At 33.9% G+C, this 18523-nt stretch overlaps 1 protein-coding gene across 2 annotated transcripts in view; it reads left to right on the top strand.

The window, feature by feature from the left end:
• ZUP1 (zinc finger containing ubiquitin peptidase 1) overlaps nucleotides 1-18300 on the top strand; it is a 29240-nt gene extending 10940 nt beyond the window's left edge. The window contains exons 3-10 of one of the 2 annotated variants that reach the window (XM_047733995.1): nucleotides 905-1015; nucleotides 2710-2831; nucleotides 4605-4773; nucleotides 7815-8003; nucleotides 8421-8586; nucleotides 12981-13132; nucleotides 14186-14406; nucleotides 18059-18300. In XM_047733995.1, the coding sequence (XP_047589951.1) occupies nucleotides 905-1015; nucleotides 2710-2831; nucleotides 4605-4773; nucleotides 7815-8003; nucleotides 8421-8586; nucleotides 12981-13132; nucleotides 14186-14406; nucleotides 18059-18106 (1178 nt within the window). In that variant the 3' untranslated portion in view covers nucleotides 18107-18300. Of the gene's footprint in view, nucleotides 1-904; nucleotides 1016-2709; nucleotides 2832-4604; nucleotides 4774-7814; nucleotides 8004-8420; nucleotides 8587-12980; nucleotides 13133-13545; nucleotides 14407-18058 lie in introns of those variants that run through there. The other variant, XM_047733996.1, reaches the window with a different exon arrangement.
• The last annotated feature ends 223 nt before the right edge of the window (nucleotides 18301-18523 follow it).

Genomic DNA, 18523 nt, shown 5'->3' with positions numbered 1-18523 from the left:
ACTTACCTGTGTCCTGGCTGATTTCACCAAAGTGCTGAATTAATTTCTCTGTTTGAATTAATTTTACCTTGGAAAAAACATCAGTAGGTAATGCAATAGCTTGGTTTCCATTTTCACTACCATAGGATATATAAACTAATTTTAAGTCTTTTGACTGCGGTGTCTCTCCAAACATGTCAGATTAACTTAGTTCAGTTAAGGTCAGCTGATCCATCTAAAATGAGACCAGTCACCTTCACTTAGTGGAAGTAAACAGCTATCTAGCAGTTTCAGCTACTATCTGAATACACTTATTCCACTTCCAGAGCAGACCTTACATGTATGGATTGCTCGGCTGTAGTCCTCAGTGTCCCTCTTCTGTGCCCAGTATCAGTCAGGTCTTGGTCTACACAGAGGTACTGCTTCTGTTCTGCGTAAGCTGCACCTATCTGCTTGCCATGCTGCTTGATGGGTGCAGCTCTTTGATCTCCTGCTCCAACTAGGCAGTACGATCCCAATTCCAAGCTTTACGCTGAAGGCTTTATGCTGAATTTTGTACCTCACCACTTAGTTTGGAAGGAGGGTGCTGATAATTTAACCCCTAAAATTCATGCATAGACTGGCCCCTACTTACCATTTTGATTTTCCTTTATACTTTCCTTTTCTTGCTTTAACTACAGATCCACATATTTGTTATTGGTTTTTTCTTTTATTATAGTGGTAAGAGAGATTTGTGCTTCTGCTCAGTCTTCCATTTTGACCCTAAAAGTAGAAAATAGCTTTAAATCCAACTACGAAAAGCTTATTTACTTATTTACTTATTTCTTATTTAATAAGGTTAGTGGACAGTGGATAATCTTTGACTTAGGGTGAAAAAATCTAAACGTTTTAAAAATAAAACAACTGAATTATATCTCTAAAACAGACCATGATCAACCTCTGTATGACTGTCCTATGTGTGGGCTCATCTGTACAAATTACCCTATTCTCCAGGAACATGTTGACTTACATTTGGAAGAAAGCAGCTTTGGACACGGTATGTTGATATGTTTAAAAATAAGAATCTCTTGATTTAATTTCTGCTTCCTAGGTTATATCTAAGTTTTAGAGTAATAATAAAGAGGGAAAAAAGCATACTGGTTAAAAATAAATTTGTCCCTTTAGAGAATTATAATATGACTTCAGCTTCTTTTTAGAAGTTGTTTCAGAAAAGTTGTATAGAATGAACTACTGTGGGCAGTAACCAAACTAGTGGTTTTGCCCCTAGAGTTTTTCCCCAGAACACGAATATTCAGAAGACAATGAAATTGTACAATTTAAGAAATCTGTTTGATGAAGTTGAGGCCATTCTTTCAGCAGCTAGAAATAACTAGATTTAGCATCAGATCAGCAAAAATTGTTGTTGAACCAGGAAGCTGCCGTATGGCACATATGATTTTTAAAGAATATACGAACTGTATGATTTAAATGTTTTTCAAGTTCATTTCCAGTTTGTCCAGTTTCTTATATTAACCGCTTATTAATTTTTTAAGTGACTCTATACAGTTTTTTCTCTGTTCCTTACGTTTTTGAATAGTGGCATTGATAAGGTAATCCTTATTGTGCCTTAGAAGTGGAAAGATTCTGTGAATTTCATAATCCCAATGAAAAAAATATAAAGTAGACCCTAAGAGAAACCAATTGTGTTCTACTGGATTTCATTTTCTAAGGTACATTGATATCTCCTATTAATTCAGGGGTCTTCATTATCCAGTATTATATGATCCTAATACCAGTCAGTGATCTTCATGAGTAATATTCCTTGTTCACTCAGTCTAATCCCAAAATGGGAATCACTGGAGCAAAGATCGAATAGTCCTCTTCTCCAGTGATTCTCTGCTAACTACTGTGGGAAAATACCCCTCTGCAGCTGAATGTCTGATAATTCTTTTGTTTATAATAGGCTTTGTATGGGTACATAAATTATTCTGTAAGCCCATGGTAAATAATGAACGATATGGCCTGAGTAAATCACTGTAGATAGTGTCAGTAGTATGCTAAAAATCAGTTGTAATTTGTTTATCCTTGGCAGTTGGAAGTGGGGACCAAATAGGAAGATGGAGTAGAGACTGGGAGATTTGAAAGAAAAGAAAGAATACTCAAATACATAATTCAAATATCAAAATGGAAGTCAGGGAGACCAGATCCTGTCCAGAAGCCACTGACTAATGGATCTGTGGGATACTGGGTAGAGAGGAAACAGGGCAATATGTTGCAAAGTTGTACCATTTGTTTGCGACCAGACTGTAATTAAGCTGTACTTTGCAAACATATTTTTATGCTCTTCATTATTTCCTTTTCTGTCCCAGTTTATTTTAAAAGCCAGTTTTCCTTATTTATTTTAATAAGGAGCACCAATGAAGAATATTACTTAATTTTTCTAAGTTCTGTTTTCCTTAGGAGATAATACATAACTTCCTAAGGGTATCATGAGGATCAAATGAGACAATTAATGAAAAATGCTTGTCACAGCCTACCTATTCAGTGTATATTAGTGATTTAAGTGGAGGTTCTACCCTTACAGAAGCTGTTCAAGTTCTACTAGAAAACAGTGTTTCCATGACATCGTAGTCATGAGTAAATATCAAAATAATGGCATTTATTCCATTTAAAAGATATGAGTTAAACATATAATAAGTGAGATTTAAATTCAGTAGTTAATTTATTCTAAACATTAAAAATATATATTAGGCATAGACAGAGTCCAGTGTTCTAGAGATCTAGAGTTGGCTCACCAGCTTCAACAAGAAGAAGACAGAAGGAAGAGATCTGAGGAATCACGACAAGAAATGGAAGAATTTCAGAAACTGCAGGTATGAAGATTAATAACAATAGTAGTATTTTGGTTTGGTAGAGTTCTTATTTTTCAAACATGCTGTCGAGACTACAGCCTATTATTTTCGTCATTGTTGATACACAAAATACTCTTTTTGCATACACATTTTATAGTTCATAACAGCTACCACTTATAATTACTCATTCTGGTCATGTACTGGGATAAGCACTTCACGTATAGTACCTTAAGATCTTCACAGCAACTCCCTAAATGACAGATGAGGAAGCAGAGACAGTGCTTATGTAGCTAGTAACTTGTTCAGGTTCAGGCTATATTAAATGGTAAAACCTGGATTCAAATCTATGTTAAATTGATAGGGCAGATTAGGAAACAAAGAATTTAAGCATTTGTATAGATACTTAAAAGAAGAAATTTAGAATTAATATCTCTTGTCTGAGTGTTAAATTCTTTTAGTGATTGCAATTCAAGCATTTAAAAAGAGCCGTTTAATGGAAAATCTATTTTTGATGACATTTGAGACTTTATCTTGGGTTGATGTTGGTATCTGCTGAACTAAACTGGTGGCATCTAATATATTTTTAATGCATGTACTTTTTTTTTTTTTAAGATTTTATTTATTTATTCGACAGACAAAGATCACAGGTAGGCAGAGAGGCAGGCAGAGAGAGGAGGAAGCAGGCTCCCTGCGGAGCAGAGAGCCTGATGCGGGGCTTGATCCCAGAACCCTGGGATCACTTTAACCCACTGAGCCACCTAGGCGCCCCAGTGCATGTACATTTTTAAAAGATTATTTCTACTTTTTTCAGTCCTAATTTTCTGTGAACTATTACCTGTGCTAATAACACTGAGTTTCTAATTACTCTTTTTCTGTGTGCTAATAGGATAATGTTTGAAAAAAAAGAGTTTATGATTGAAGAGGTTTGAAAGTATTCAGTTAAATACATTTGTATACTGCAAGATTTTTCAAAACCTTTAATGTACTAATGTGCATTGTACATATCATAATTTTCTCAGACTCACTTCTGAGTTTTTCTGTTCAGATATGTCACGCATGACCATGTAATTCTCTATTTGGAGTATCTAACTTAGGCTATTTTTCTCCTTAGTGATTCATTTGTTTGTAAAACATTTTCCCACCAAGATTCAGAGGAGGCAAAAAAGTTGGCTTTTCCTAAGTTTTCTTTGTCTTATATAATTTTGAACATTATAAATACGAAAAGTTTCCAGTATTTAAATGCGTTTGTTAAGTAACTTCACAAGTTCTTTAGATCTCAAAAACTTTTTCCTTGGAGGTTGTTTTATAATTGGAGATTCTCTATCAGTGTGCAAAAAAAAAAGTTAATTTACTATGTAGAATTACTGCCTGAATGAATTGTGGATTAAGTAGGCCTTAATAGGCTAGCCTGGGAACAAATAATAAGTACTGACAAGTTTTCTTAAATAAATCAGTGCTATGTTCAGAACTGACCTGCCTTTTTTAGTACCTTTAGTAGGAAGACAGGATAGTCTACTTTTCCTACTACAAAGAAAGCAAATCTCTTGCCCTGGCGGTTTACAGAGAAAGGCTGTTACTAACTGAGGGATTTGTGTATGTGTATGTGTGTTATTTATCTTTAATAAAAATCTTAAGAAAAATCTTTAATAAAAATCTCTAATAAAAAATCTTAATCTTGTATGAAAGTCTATAAAGCAGAATGTTTCAAAATACATTTCCAAATAAATTGTAGTAAGTTTCCATCTTCATTGAAGTTAAGGGACATGAAAAGTAAGTCATTTTTATGTTCAATAGAGACAATATGGCTTAGATAATTCTGGAGGATACAAACAACAGCAACTACGAAATATGGAAATAGAAGTCAATAGGGGAAGAATGCATCCATCTGAATTTCACAGAAGAAAAGCTGATATGATGGAATCGCTAGCTATTGGTATTGATGATGGGAAAACAAAAACTTCTGGTGAGTACTTAAACATCAAAATCATTATTTTAGTATTTCATATAACAGTGAAGTAATAATCAGGGTTTTTTTAATTTGCTTAACTTTAATAATCCATAGTTTATATACTTTTAGGTGACCCTGTTCAAATAATTTTTAAAAAAAATTTTTTTAAACTCTTGTACTTTTATATTTTTATTAAATAATCCACTTAAAAATAATTTACTTTTATATTGTGTTCATTTACTTGACATTTGAAAATAGGCCTTTTAGAAGTTTTTTTTGAGTGTTTACTATGTTTGAGATCAATGCTGTGTGATATAATCAGTATTAAAAACTATTAATGAGGGACACCTGGGTGGCTCAGTGGGTTAATGCCGCTGCCTTCGGCTCAGGTCATGATCCCAGGGTTCTGGGATCGAGCCCCGCATCGGGCTCTCTGCTCAGCAGGGAGCCTGCTTCCTCCTCTCTCTCTGCCTGCCTCTCTGCCTACTTGTGATCTCTGTCTGTCAAATAAATAAATAAAATATTAAAAAAAAAAACTATTAATGAAATATTTTGCAGCCTTTGTACATTTTTCAAAATCCGATGTGTATTTTACACTTTATAGAGTATTTATATTTGGATAAGTCACATCTCAGATGTTTAATAGTCATACTTAGATAGTGGCTACTATATTGTTTTAGTATAGTTTTAGACACTAAGACCTTTATATATACTGCATCATTTAACTTGCAAAACAGACATTCACTTGTATACAGTTACATTTTTCTGGATTAGTTAATTGTGATTTAGATAGATTAAATTACTTTCTCACTGTAACCACATAGCTACTTACTGGCCCAGCTAGTATTCACAATCAAATCTAAATCTGCCTTGCTCCAAAGAATACCTTTTCCCTGATATTTCTTAAGGTATTTTTTTAATGTACACTAGTATAGTAAAAAAAATTTATATGGAAACAGCTTTGTTCCTACTAAAGAGGTTGCTAATCTTACTATTTTAAAGCTGTAAACCTTTCATCTGTATTTTAAATCCCACGTGCATCCCTTTCTGATTCTAATCCCTCCTCACCCACCCGGAGAACCGATATCCTTAATTTGGTATTTACCAGTCTCATATGTATTTTAATGCTTTTACCATATATGTAGGTATCCATAAAAATATGTAATATTTTAATGTATTTAAACTATGTGTAATTGTTATACATATGTTCCTATTTGGTCTCCTCAGATATGTTGATTCTTATAGCTGTACTTCATTTTGACTTTGATATCCTTTGTTAGAATTATACACAACTTATTTACCTGTTTTCATGTTGACAAACATTTAGGTTGTTTCTAGTTTCTTACGCTTACAAATTATGAACAGGTTTTCTTTTAATCCTTAATGCCCATTATCCATTTACCCCACCCCCCATCCACCTCCCCTCCAGCAACCCTCAGTTTACTCCCTTTTCTCAAGAGGTCTTTTTTAAGAGTTTTTCTGTAATGCAACCAGAACTGGAAATACAAGGTTAAAGGGCATGTATATCTCTAACTTTGTTAAAGTTACTACAGAATTGTTTTCCAAAATGATCATAATCTACATTTGCATCATTGTATTCTCACTCACACTTTGTATGGTGACACTTTTTAATTTTTGCCACTCATTTTTGAAATGATAGTACTTAATGTGCATTTTCCTCATTACCCCTGAGTTAGTTTCTTCAGTAAATAACCTATTCCCTTCTTTTGCCCTCTACTGAGTTGTCTTTTTCTTCTTGATTTATAGGAGTTCCTTCAGTATTCAGGACACTAATTCTTTGTTGATTATATGAAATACAAATACCTTCTTCAACATCTATAATTTGCCTTTATATTTTATGTATGGTATCTTTAGTTAGTTTTAAATTTGAATATAATCAAATTTCTGTCTTTGTCTTTATTTATATCTTAAGTGTCTTGTTCAAGGAAATCCCCCAACTTTGAGGTCATAAAACTTTCTCTTTATATTTTCTTTAAACATTTACACTTTGCTTTTCATATTTCTACTTTTAATTCACTTGGAATTTATTAGCACATATGTATGTATGAGAGAGAGAAAGAGAAGGAAGGTGTGGATTCAGTTTTTCCCCTTATTTATACAGTACTTATAAGGTCTTATTTATAAGACTTTATATAAGATGTATAATATTGCTTATACATCTCAAGCAATAAGAAAGGAAAGTGACTTTGTACTTTCCCCACTTATCTGTGATTCCCTGTGCCGTGTATTTTCATATCCATTAGTCTGTTTCTGAAGGCCATCTTTATATTTCTTCAAAGATCTCTGTGTAAAAAGGTTTCTGTGGGATAGGACATTTCAGCCGATCTGGAATACGATTCATTAGGGTATACAAGAAGAAAATACTAGAGTTTCTATTTGTTTTTAATTTATGTTACCCTTTAATTTCTGTTTGTGCATATGTTTTAGAATTACTGTAGAATGTAGTAGAGTATGTATAGCTGTTATAATATTGATATATCTGTAGGAGGTTAAAGAATACTGCTCTGTTATGTACTATGTCCTTTTTATAAACTGCTTTGAAATTCAATGATTATGTGGCAAAGATTTTTATTTTTGTGAGTTATGCAAATATTAATTGAAGCAGCTATTAGTTAAAGCTATTATTTCTTTTCAACAATAGATGATAATTTAACAAAAGATATTGGAAAATATCTAAAGAGATTTAGGGGCTAAGGATAAAAAATTTTATTATGAGGAAATTTTTCTTTTATTATATATACAATTATATAATTATATATGTGTTATATAATTATATAATGTGGTTGCTAAGACCATGTTACTTAGACAGCGAGGCACCATTGTCCTAGTATAAGTAATACACTAGTGTTAGGAAAACTTGCATAGTGGTAACAAGACATGAACTAAGTTTATAACAGTAAAAAGATAAAGAAGATGGAATTGACAGGATTTAGATGGGGCACTTGAGGAAGAGACTAATATTAGAAATATATGAGACAGCCATAAAAGATGATAGCTTATCCTTCTAAATCTTCTAAGTCTCTTTTTTATTTTAGGAATTATTGAAGCACTTTATAGATATTATCAGAATGCTGCTACAGATGTGAGGCGCGTTTGGCTTTCCACAGGGGTGGATCACTTTCATTCATCTTTTGGTGACAAAGGTTGGGGTTGTGGTTATAGAAATTTCCAGATGCTACTTTCATCATTACTACAAAATGATGCCTATGACGATTGCCTGAAAGGTATGTGAAGTATAATTCTCTTAACTTGTCTGCTGATACATAGTTGACCCTTGAAGAACATGAGTGTGCACTGCATATACACGGATTTTTTACAGTCTAATATAAAAGTATTTTCCTTATGATTTTTCTTTTTTCTTTTTCCTAGTTTTATTATAAGAATACAGTTTACAATATGTATAACATATAAAATACGTGTTAATCAACTCTTCATTTTATGTTTGTTGGTAAGGCTCTCCGTCAACAGTAGGTTTGAAGTTTGGGGGGAGCAAAAAGTTATAGCAGATATTTGACTCTGCAGGCAGTTAGTGTCCCTAACCCCTGTATTGTTCAAGGATCAACTGTACATATAATATGGAATGAAGTAATATAAAGTACTTCAGTAACTGTCATGTAATATGTTTGCTTGTATAATTTTAGGTATGTCAATTCCTTGCATTCCAAAAATTCAGTCTATGATTGAAGATGCATGGAAGGAAGGTTTTGATCCTCAGGGTGCCTCTCAACTTAATAACAGGTTACAGGGAACGAAGGCCTGGATCGGAGCATGTGAAGTATACACACTCCTGACCTCCCTAAGGGTAAAGTATGTACCTGAAAACCCAGGTTAAGGTTATTGTCATATACGGGAAGTTTTCCCTGTTGTTTTTTTCTTTTATCAAAGGATAGTTAAAAAATAAAATTTAAGTGGCACTGAAAGGCTTATGCTAAAAACCAATTCAGTCCCTATCTCATGTTCTTCTCTATTCTCAAGTCTGATTTCTCAGAGGCAGCTGTTACTTCCACTATTTCTGAATAATGTGCTTTCAGGGCTTTTCTTTCTTTTCTTTTCTTGGTTTATTAGTTTTAGACATTGTTCCATTTCCCTCATGTTTCCCACCTGTGTTCACCCTCAGTCCTTATAATTTGGTTAAATCTCACTTTTTATTTGCTAAAGTCAGAGTTTAGATCATGACTGTATTAATATTATTCATTGCTAATTTTATTTACTTTCCCGAAAAGCTTTTAAAATTTTTCCTTGAGTTAAGAATCGTCTTTTCTTTCCTTTTTACTCTTTGACTACATCATGGTCTCAAACTTTTTCACAACCTCTGCTTATGTAATCTGAGGCACTCCTATCCTGGACACTTCTTCCTTAAAGCTCTCTATTGTCTTTGCTCTGGTCTCCTAAATCCCCTTCAAAGCTATAACCATGTGGCATTTCTTCATTTTTTTCTTGAAATGGAGCCTGGACTTTTTTCTGGATTCCATGTCTATCTTTTTTGGATTGTTCTCCTGCTTAAGTACATCTTTCATAAGCTTCCTGAAAAAAAGGTGCCTGGTCCTTAATACTTAAATGATCATTTGGGTGGCTGTGTTATTCTAAATTTAAAATCATTTTCATATCAAATTAAGTTTTTACTCTGTTAACTTATAGCAATCAGTGTTACTATTGAGAAGGTAAGATGTTATCTGATTTTCATTCCTTTTTTGTATAACCTATTTATTTTCTCTGAAAGTTTTTTGCATCATCTCTTAGTCCTGCTATTATGAAATTTCACCATGGGGCTTTGATTCATTGTATTAGGCATTTGTTTTTCCTTTTGAATCTAGAATTGTGAGTTGTAAGATCCTAGTGTAGTGATTAAGAGCTTAGACTTCAGAGTCAGGCTTCCTACAACTGATTCTAGTTTTCCTGCATATTGGCTGGCTGTATGACTTAATTTGTCTGTAGTCTAGTCCCACCATTGATTAAAAGAACATGTAAATAGTAACTGCTCCATAGAGTTGCAGTGATATTGAGATGATCAAGAGCTTAGAACTATGACTGGAATGTAGTTAGAGCTCAGAGGTTAATGATAATACAATCCCTCCATTTTCTTTGTTCTTCTTTCTGAACTTCTGGTAGTTGGCCACTGAACTCCTTTGACTTTTTAAGTTTATTGGTCATGTTTTTTTTTTTTTTCTCTTTGCTTTTTGCTCTACTATGTAGATTTTCTCAGCTTTATCTCCCAACTATTCTATTGAAATTTGTATCTTAGCAATCATGTTTTTAATTTTAAGGGGTAATTTCATAGCATCATAGTCTGTTATGGTTGCAAATTTTTTCCCAACATTTTCTTTCTTTCTGTTCCTTGCGTTTTGTGGGTTTTTTCCATGTTAATTTGTTTTCACATCTATTTATTTTAGTCTTTTGCATTTTGAAGTCTTTCTTCTAACTTTTGTAAGTCCTTAGTTGTCCATTCCTAGAGTGAGGATGAAGCACTAAAAGATCAGCGGTCCTATAGGATTACTTGGAGCTTGCAGATAAGCAGACTCCATTTATAGAGTTTTGGGTGGAAGCTTGCTATTTGTTTGGGGAACTCCAGAATTTTTAATATAGGAAGAGATCTTTTCTTGGAGCCATTCAGAGAAGAGTTCTCCACTCTCCTGCCTGGAGCTCCTGCATTGATGGAGTGGGTTAGTTAAGCAGTAATTTGCCTTTCTTATGCAAGTTTTCAATTCCTTTAACATTATAGCCCCATTACTACTCTCCCCAATAACTAGTGCTTCTGAGCTTCCAGCATCTCTGGGATTTTAAGACAATTGTCTGTTTTTTCCATTCACTTTTATGTTTCCTTTTCTGCTTTTCATTTCCCAAAAATACAGGACAATTTGGGCTGTCTCCATTCTCTTTGTCTTTGGCTGTTTGAATCATTTTCTCCTTCAGTATGATGATGTTGGGCTTTCAAGAGGGAATGGAGGGGCGCCTGGGTGGCTCAGTGGGTTAAGCCGCTGCCTTCGGCTCAGGTCATGATCTCGGAGTCCTGGGATCGAGCCCCGAATCGGGCTCTCTGCTCTCTCGGGGAGCCTGCTTCCTCCTCTCTCTCTGCCTGCTTGTGATCTCTCTGTCAAATAAAAAAAAAAAAAAAAAAAAAGTATTAAAAAAAAAGAGGGAATGGAGATAGATGCTTATGATCATTTTTAAGGGAAAGTTTGCCTTTAAGCTTCATGGCTCTGTTTTCCTTTATATTTGTTTTATATCATTTTTATCACATTAATTGATTAGGTTCAGAAGTAAAACTATTTCTTAAAGTTTTAAATAGGTAAACTTTGGGGGTGCTTGGGTGGCTCAGTTGGTTAAGCGTCCAACTCTGGATTTCAGCTCAGGTCATGATCTCACAGTTGTGAGATTGAGCCCCACATGGGACTCTCTGCTCAGTGTGGAGTCTCAGCTTGAGATTCTCTCTCTCTCCTGCCTCTCCACCTTCCTCCACTCGTGCTCTCTTTCTCAAAATAAATAAAATCTTTAAAAGAAAACAAATAGGAAAACCTTGATTAATAATTTTCTTGAATTATTTAAATCAAAAGGACTTTTAATGTTTTCTAACTTTACTATTTCTTCTTTTCTTCTTGCCAGTCTGTTCACATTTTCGGATTACATCTATATATCATATACTAAGTTTTCAAATAATATTTAAGGAAAGGAAAATATCTGTCTAAAATACCTGGTTAATATCCAGCTTTTTCTGTTGGTGCTTGAAACAGTTTAATTTTTTAGTAAAGCCTCTTTAATACTGTGCTCTGAATTTGTTTACTACTTGTTTAAATGTCTTTCTTTCACTCTCTGAGTTATATTTGACGGTACTATTCAGATTCTAAATCTAAATATGCAGTCAATTTCTAACCTGAAAGGTACCTGCTTTTTAAAAAATTTATTCAGAAGTTCATTTCAGTGTTTAAAACTCTATAGTAGGGACACCTGGGTGGCTCGGTTGGACGTCTGCCTTCGGCTTAGGTCATGATCCCGCAGTCTAGGGATCGAGTCCCACATTGGGCTCCTTGCTCAGCGGGGAGCCTGCTTCTCCCTCTGCCTGCTGCTACCCCTGCTTGTGTGCGCTCTCTCTCTCTCTTTGACAAATGAATATATGAAATCTTAAAAAAAAATTAAAATTAAAAAAATAAAACAATAGTAATCAATTGAAAGTTAGCCTCAACACTAAACTTGCTGAGGCTAAGGATAGCAACCATTATAATTTTAGTGTATTGGGAGACTTTTTTTGTCAAGAGAGACAAGGAAGGACAGGATATCTGTCCTATACTTTAAAGTGAAAGAAAAACTTTTTAATTGCTATTGCTTATAACCGAGCTTTTTTTTTTTTTTTTTTTAAGATTTTATTTCTTTATGAGAGAGAAAGAGCATACACGCACAGGTTGGGGGAAGGGCAGAAGGAGAGAGAGAATCTCAAGCAGACTCCTTACTCAGCAGGGAGCCTGACATGGGGCTTGATCCCAGAACCCTGAGAGCATGACCTGAGCAGAAATCAAGTGTTAGAACGCTAACTCACAGAGCACCCAGGTGCCCCTTGCTTATACCTGACCTTTTAAAAATAGTTGCTGAGGACTGTCAATAGTGCTTCTGGTTAAAATAATTTGATTTATTCAAGGTTGACTTCCTCTGTGGAAGGAATACCACTGTAGTCTAGTGCCAAGTAGCGGATAGATAGATGTATAGATGGAAGTCCATATAGGGTTTTTTGAGATCTTTGTAGGTATTCTTTTCTTGTCTGTTATTGGAATTTGTGAGAGCCAACAGGAAAAATACTCAGGATATTTTTGATAGATGTGAATGGCTATTGCGGAATTAAAATTAGAAGTCAGCTTCTAATTGATCATCAGGTTTAGAGAATTTAGGATGAAAGTTGTGTCTCACATTACATGTAGATGACTTTTAAAAACCAAGTATGGTCCTTATTTACTGTTCATGGGGATTATGTGTGTCAGAAAATGTAACTTTTAGATCAGTGATCAGTCTTATTATGAAATTATTTAAATAATTATTTCGTCATAAAATGACATTTTTCTGGATACATAATGGAACTTATATTTATTTTCTTCTTAAGAAAATACTGATGAGATAAAATTAGTTCTAAATTAAAATTTCTTTGTATTTGATGACTCCATTGGTGAAAGTTTTAAAAACTCTTCTACAAACAGTCCATTTTGTCAATTTTTTTATAGGTGCCACATAGTTGATTTTCATAAGTCAACTGGTCCTTTGGGTACACATCCTCGTTTATTTGAATGGATATTGAACTATTATTCTTCAGACCGAGAAGGGAGTCCAAAAGTAATGTGTACATTTAAACCTCCAATCTATCTTCAGCATCAAGGTTGGTATAACTCATAGATAATAAGTATAGCTTATACCTTTACAGGAAAACTAATTGACGTTTGCTCTTTTAAGATTCAGGTAATACGGCAGAGGAGAGTATTGTGACATTAGTCTGATTTTCAGAGCTACATTGTCCTTATGATTGGTACCTTCCTGGGTAGTGAAGGGTGCTATCCCTTATATTATTTCAGGGCCACCCAGTTCACTGTTCTGTCTTGTTCATCCCTTACTTTTTTAGGTCTTCACCTAAGACTTCAGTGAGGACTTCCTTGATCACCTTATTTGAAATTCCATCTTGTTATCCACCCCTCACCGCTGGCATTTTCTGTTTCTCTTCCCTGCTTTATTTTTTTTGCTTCTAACATAATAATATGCTTATTTATTTACTTTGTTTATATTCCTTCCTTTTAGAGTGAAAACTCCATGAAGGCAGGAATGTTTGTTTTATTTGCTTCTGTATAGCTAACTGCTTGGAATAGCACCTGGCACATGGACATTTGATAAATTTTGTTGAATGGATGATTTGAAGCAACAGAAATAGGAGAAGTAAATGTTGGGAGTTTCATCATTTAGGAATACAAGCTGTAAAAGTTAAGCCCTTTCCATTGAAATTCTAGTATATATAAATTTACTTTTGTTAACCTTTTGGATTCATGAGAATTTTTTTTCTGTGGTAGGTAATTTTCAAATGCTTTCTTGTGAGATAATTTGGATAAGAAAGATCAAGGGATTAGGAAAGGAAAACTAAAATAATATGGCACAGTAGACACAGAGTTTTTTGTAATGAAACTTTTAAGAAAAGAAAAATTGAGTAAATGAAAACTGAAGGCTAAGAAATAGAACTAAAACTATTGTGTCTTCAGAGAGAGAGTACCTGTTACAGGGACTGACTGTATTTCTATTCTAAACACACATGTGCACATACTGCAGAGAATATATATACTGTGTGTGTGTGTATGTTCAGTAACATGTCTATATGTATAGCAATAGATAGGACACATACATATATAGCTGGGGGTTTTTTTGTTTTTTTTTTTTGTTTTTTTGATAGGTCATAGTCGCACAGTTGTTGGAATTGAAGAGAGAAAAAACCGAACATTATGTTTACTAATATTTGATCCTGGATGTCCTTCTCGAGAAATGCAGAAACTGTTAAAGCAAGACATGGAGGCTAGCAATCTCAAGCAACTTCGGAAATTTGTGGGAAATTTAAAACATAAGCAATACCAGATAGTGGCAGTAGAGGGTGTCCTTTCTTCAGAGGAGAAAGTTGTAAGTATCTACATATTTGATTATGTGAAGCTTGAACAAGTTGAACTTACAAGTTTAAGATTTTTAGTTAAAATCAGTGTTATCCCTTTGTATCTCATTCTGCATTATTTTGGTTTTGTATCATTTAATTTCTGGAGTGGACATCTTTAAATTTCAAATACTACCTAATGACTTTCAAATACTTTACTCAGCTTCATAAAAATGTTTAATCTTACATAATGTAATTGTTAATGCCAGGCAAATGATGAAAAATGGCAACATATGTGGTAAGAAAACCTAACTCAATCCCAGGAGACCTGATGCGTATTGGTCTTAATAATTATGGTTTATTAAGTATGATTCTTATAATTATTGTGGCTCTATCTTAAACATCTGCAGTTACTGGATATACGACACAGTTCTAGAATTTAACTTCATACAGTTGCCTCTTTATCCTTTACAGTTAAGTGGTGACTGGTACATTCAGAAGAATTTCTAGGTATAGAAAACCCTCCACTTGGTATAAACTGAAGTTACATAATGTTATATCAATTCTAGAAAATACAGTCCTCAGTATCTTAAGAAATTTCCCTACCAGACTACTCCACATGATTTGTTTCCCTCTGAGGAGAAAAGAGAGGACTAGAGAGGAGCGTTTATGAAGAGTAATAGGATTACAAGAAAAAGCACTAAAATCACTTGAAATGAGAGAGAGAACTAGAGTTCATCTTTTCAGCCTTACAACTTGGACTATAAAGGTGAAGATTGTTTCAGAAGTTCTTCAGTTAATTACATCTTAAAGGTTTCTTTGTTGTGTATAAATGCCAAAATCAATTTATTACTTTTAAAAGGACTTATATTTTTATTTTATTTTTTAGAAGATTTTATTTATTCAAGAGAGCATGCGTGCACACATAAGCAGGGGGAGGGATAGGAAGAAGTAGGCTCCCTGTTGGGCAGGGAGCCCCAAGTAGGGCTCGATCCCAGGATCCTGGGATCATGACCCAAGTGGAAGGCAGTTGCTTAACTGACTGAGCTGCCCAGGTGCCCCTATATTTTTATTTTATTTTATTTTTAAAGATTTTATTTATTTATTTGTCAAAGAGAGAGCACAAGCCAGAGAAGCGGCAAGCAGAGGGAGAAGCAGGCTCCCCACTGAGCAAGGAGCCTAATATGGGACTTGATCCCAGGACCCTGAGATCATGCATGACCTGTGCCAAAGGCACGCGCTTAATCAACTGAGCCACCCAAGCGTCCCTATATTTTTATTGTAATTCCAGTGTTGTTAACATACAATATTATATTGGTTTCAGTTATACAATGTAGTGATTCAGCAATTCTATACATTATTCAGTTAAGGGTTCTCTTAATCCCCTTCACCTAGTTTACCCATCCCTGAACCTACCTCCCCTCTGGTAGCTATCTGTTCTCTATAATTAAGAGTCTGCTTTTGTTTGTTAGAGGTTAGTTTTAGTAGTTATAAATGTTCATCAGCAGAGTATAGGTGAGATTAAATATTATCATGGAGCCTTAGCTGAACATTTTAGTTGTTAACTTTCTGGTTTTGGAAACTGAGACATTGGTGTTGGTAGAATACTAAAAATGTAATATGCTACTGTACTTTTTTTTTTTTTTTTTTTTGAGTCATGGAGGGTAGCTGTGTCTTTAACCAAAAGAATCAGGACTTGACTAACTGTATAATACCGCCAGATAGAGAAGAAATAACAATATGATTAGTGATTATAATTGTAATATTAATAAAGTAGTACTTTATAATGCTTGCTTTGTATTAGGCACCATCCTAAGCATTTTACACAGATATTAACTAATATAATCTACCCCATAGTGTAGGCACTATTTTACAAATGAGGATACCTAAGTTCAATAAGTTGTTATATTTCTAAAGTCATGCAGCTGCTAAGTTATATGAGGCAGGATTCCAGTTCAGTCCATCTACATCCAGCGTCCTCTATATTGTTTCTTCTGGGAGGATACAAAGTCTCATCATTTCATGTTTGCTAAGTAAGCTTATATGTGAACAATTCACTTTTATTGGAAAGATAGGACAGTATATTTTGAAAACCGAAAAATCATCAGTTAATATTGCTTCCGTATATCACTTGCAAACTCAGGGTTTTGTTTTTTCCTTTTTTTTTTTTTTTAATCACTGTGTCTTATAGTTATTCTGCCATTTTTAACAATGCTTTTATACATTATAGGAATTCAGCAAATACTGATGTATTGAGTGATCTGCATATCAACAGATAGAAACTTGGCGTCTGTAACTAAGGGCGCATTAATGACTTTACTTTTTATTTCAGGGTGGTGGTTTTCTTATATCTCATTTTAAAATATCTTTTTCCTCCTAAGTGATAACTATAATTTTAATTGTAGGAATTTCAGAACAAATTTGGTATTTTAAAGTATTGTAAAATGTAGATATTTGTAACTGCATCTTATGTTTTGTTCCTCATATTTGGAGTTAATTAATTATATTTTAATAATCATGCAGCTCTTACTCAAGGAGAGGAATTGGTTTTCACAAAACTGTTTTCATTCTGGCGGCTGTCCTATAATTACCATAATACATTTCTACCATAAATATATTTTGAGTATCTAATAATTCCAAACTGTTACAGATTTTGGACCACTTGTTTAGGTGAAAGGATTTATGCTGGAAGGTATCTCCTAATACAGTTCAGTTGTAATGGATACAAACCTATTTAATAGCCATTCTCCTCAATTCTTTTTATGTGTTGACATGTTGTAGTTAAATTGTATCACTGCATTCTTTGTTTTCCATTATGTAATCCTTGTACTCTTAACTTGATTTAACTTTGTTTTAAATTAGCTTGGTATAATATGTCTTGACTTGTAAACACAAGTTGTGAAAATGGAAGAAATGTTTAAAAGTCTTTTAGGGGCACGTGGGTATCTTGGACAGTTAAGCATCTGCCTTCAGCTCAGATCATGATCTCAGGGTCCTAGGATCCAGCCACCCTCCCCTCCCCTTCCTCAGGCTCCCTGCTCAGTGGGGAGTCTGCTTGTTCCCCTCCCTCTTCCCCCTTCTTGTGCACGCCCTCTCTCTCTAAGTCTTTAAAAGTGAAATTTTTAAGGCCATAATGAAGGAAATAATTTTCTTAAAGATTCTCTGTTCACAGCCCTCTCTCTCTCCTCTGTGTTTATACATGTCTCTTTCTGACTGTGAGCCATCATTTTTACTTTGACTCATTATTCCTTAAAACATAGAATTTTCTTTTTACTTTTTTCTGTTTTGTTTTCACCTGGTATTTTGTTTAATTTCTTTTTTTTTCTTTCTTTTTCTTTTTTGGTTTGGCTTTAAAAATGTTTGTTTCTGGGGTGCCTGGGTGGCTCAGTTAAGCATCTAACTCGCTCTCACACAGGTCTTGATCTCAGGGTCCAAAGTTCAAGCCCCACATCGTGCTCCACTCTGGGTGAGGAGTCTACTTAAAAAAAAAAAAAAAAAAAGTTTAATTTTCTTTTCTTAAGTTTGAATTTTCTTTTTCTTAAGTTTGAAGTTGTAATTTTTCTTAAGGAATTTTCATTATCTTCAAAAAATTTTCTAGATTTTATTTTTTATATTAGATAATTAATATAAATTCTAAATAATGGACTTCTTAAAATTAACAGTTCTTTAAAATTCCTTTTCAAGGCCAGGAGACAAGCTTCTCAAGTCTTCACAGCTGAGAAGATTCCTTGAAGAATTAAGCATTTCAATGATCATGGAATTTTATTTTATTTTCTAAATTCAGATATTGAAGTCCCTAATACAGCTATGAATCTAAATTCTTTAAATACTCAACTTATAATTTAATGTCTAAAACATCTAAATCATACCTCAAGTACCTCACTGTTTAGTAACTATTTCAATAAACTATTTTGTTTGCATTATGAGTTCTGTGTTTCCTCATATCCTCATATTCCTCATATGTGTTAGAAACTGGTTTTGTGTAGTAGTCCTATATAATATTTATTGGGTCCTTCTGTTAGGTATCCTAGTATTTTTCCATTTTTAATTAGTGTAATCTTCAATTCTGTGAGACATTTTGTTAGTCCTGGAAGGAAGCTGCAGTTCTGCAAAGTTTATAATTCACCCAAGAAAATGATTGTAATCAAG

The sequence above is a fragment of the Lutra lutra genome, chromosome 6, assembly GCF_902655055.1.
Source record: "Lutra lutra chromosome 6, mLutLut1.2, whole genome shotgun sequence".
NCBI classification, from domain to species: domain Eukaryota; kingdom Metazoa; phylum Chordata; class Mammalia; order Carnivora; family Mustelidae; genus Lutra; species Lutra lutra.
This window is presented reverse-complemented; position numbering and strand designations above follow the sequence as displayed.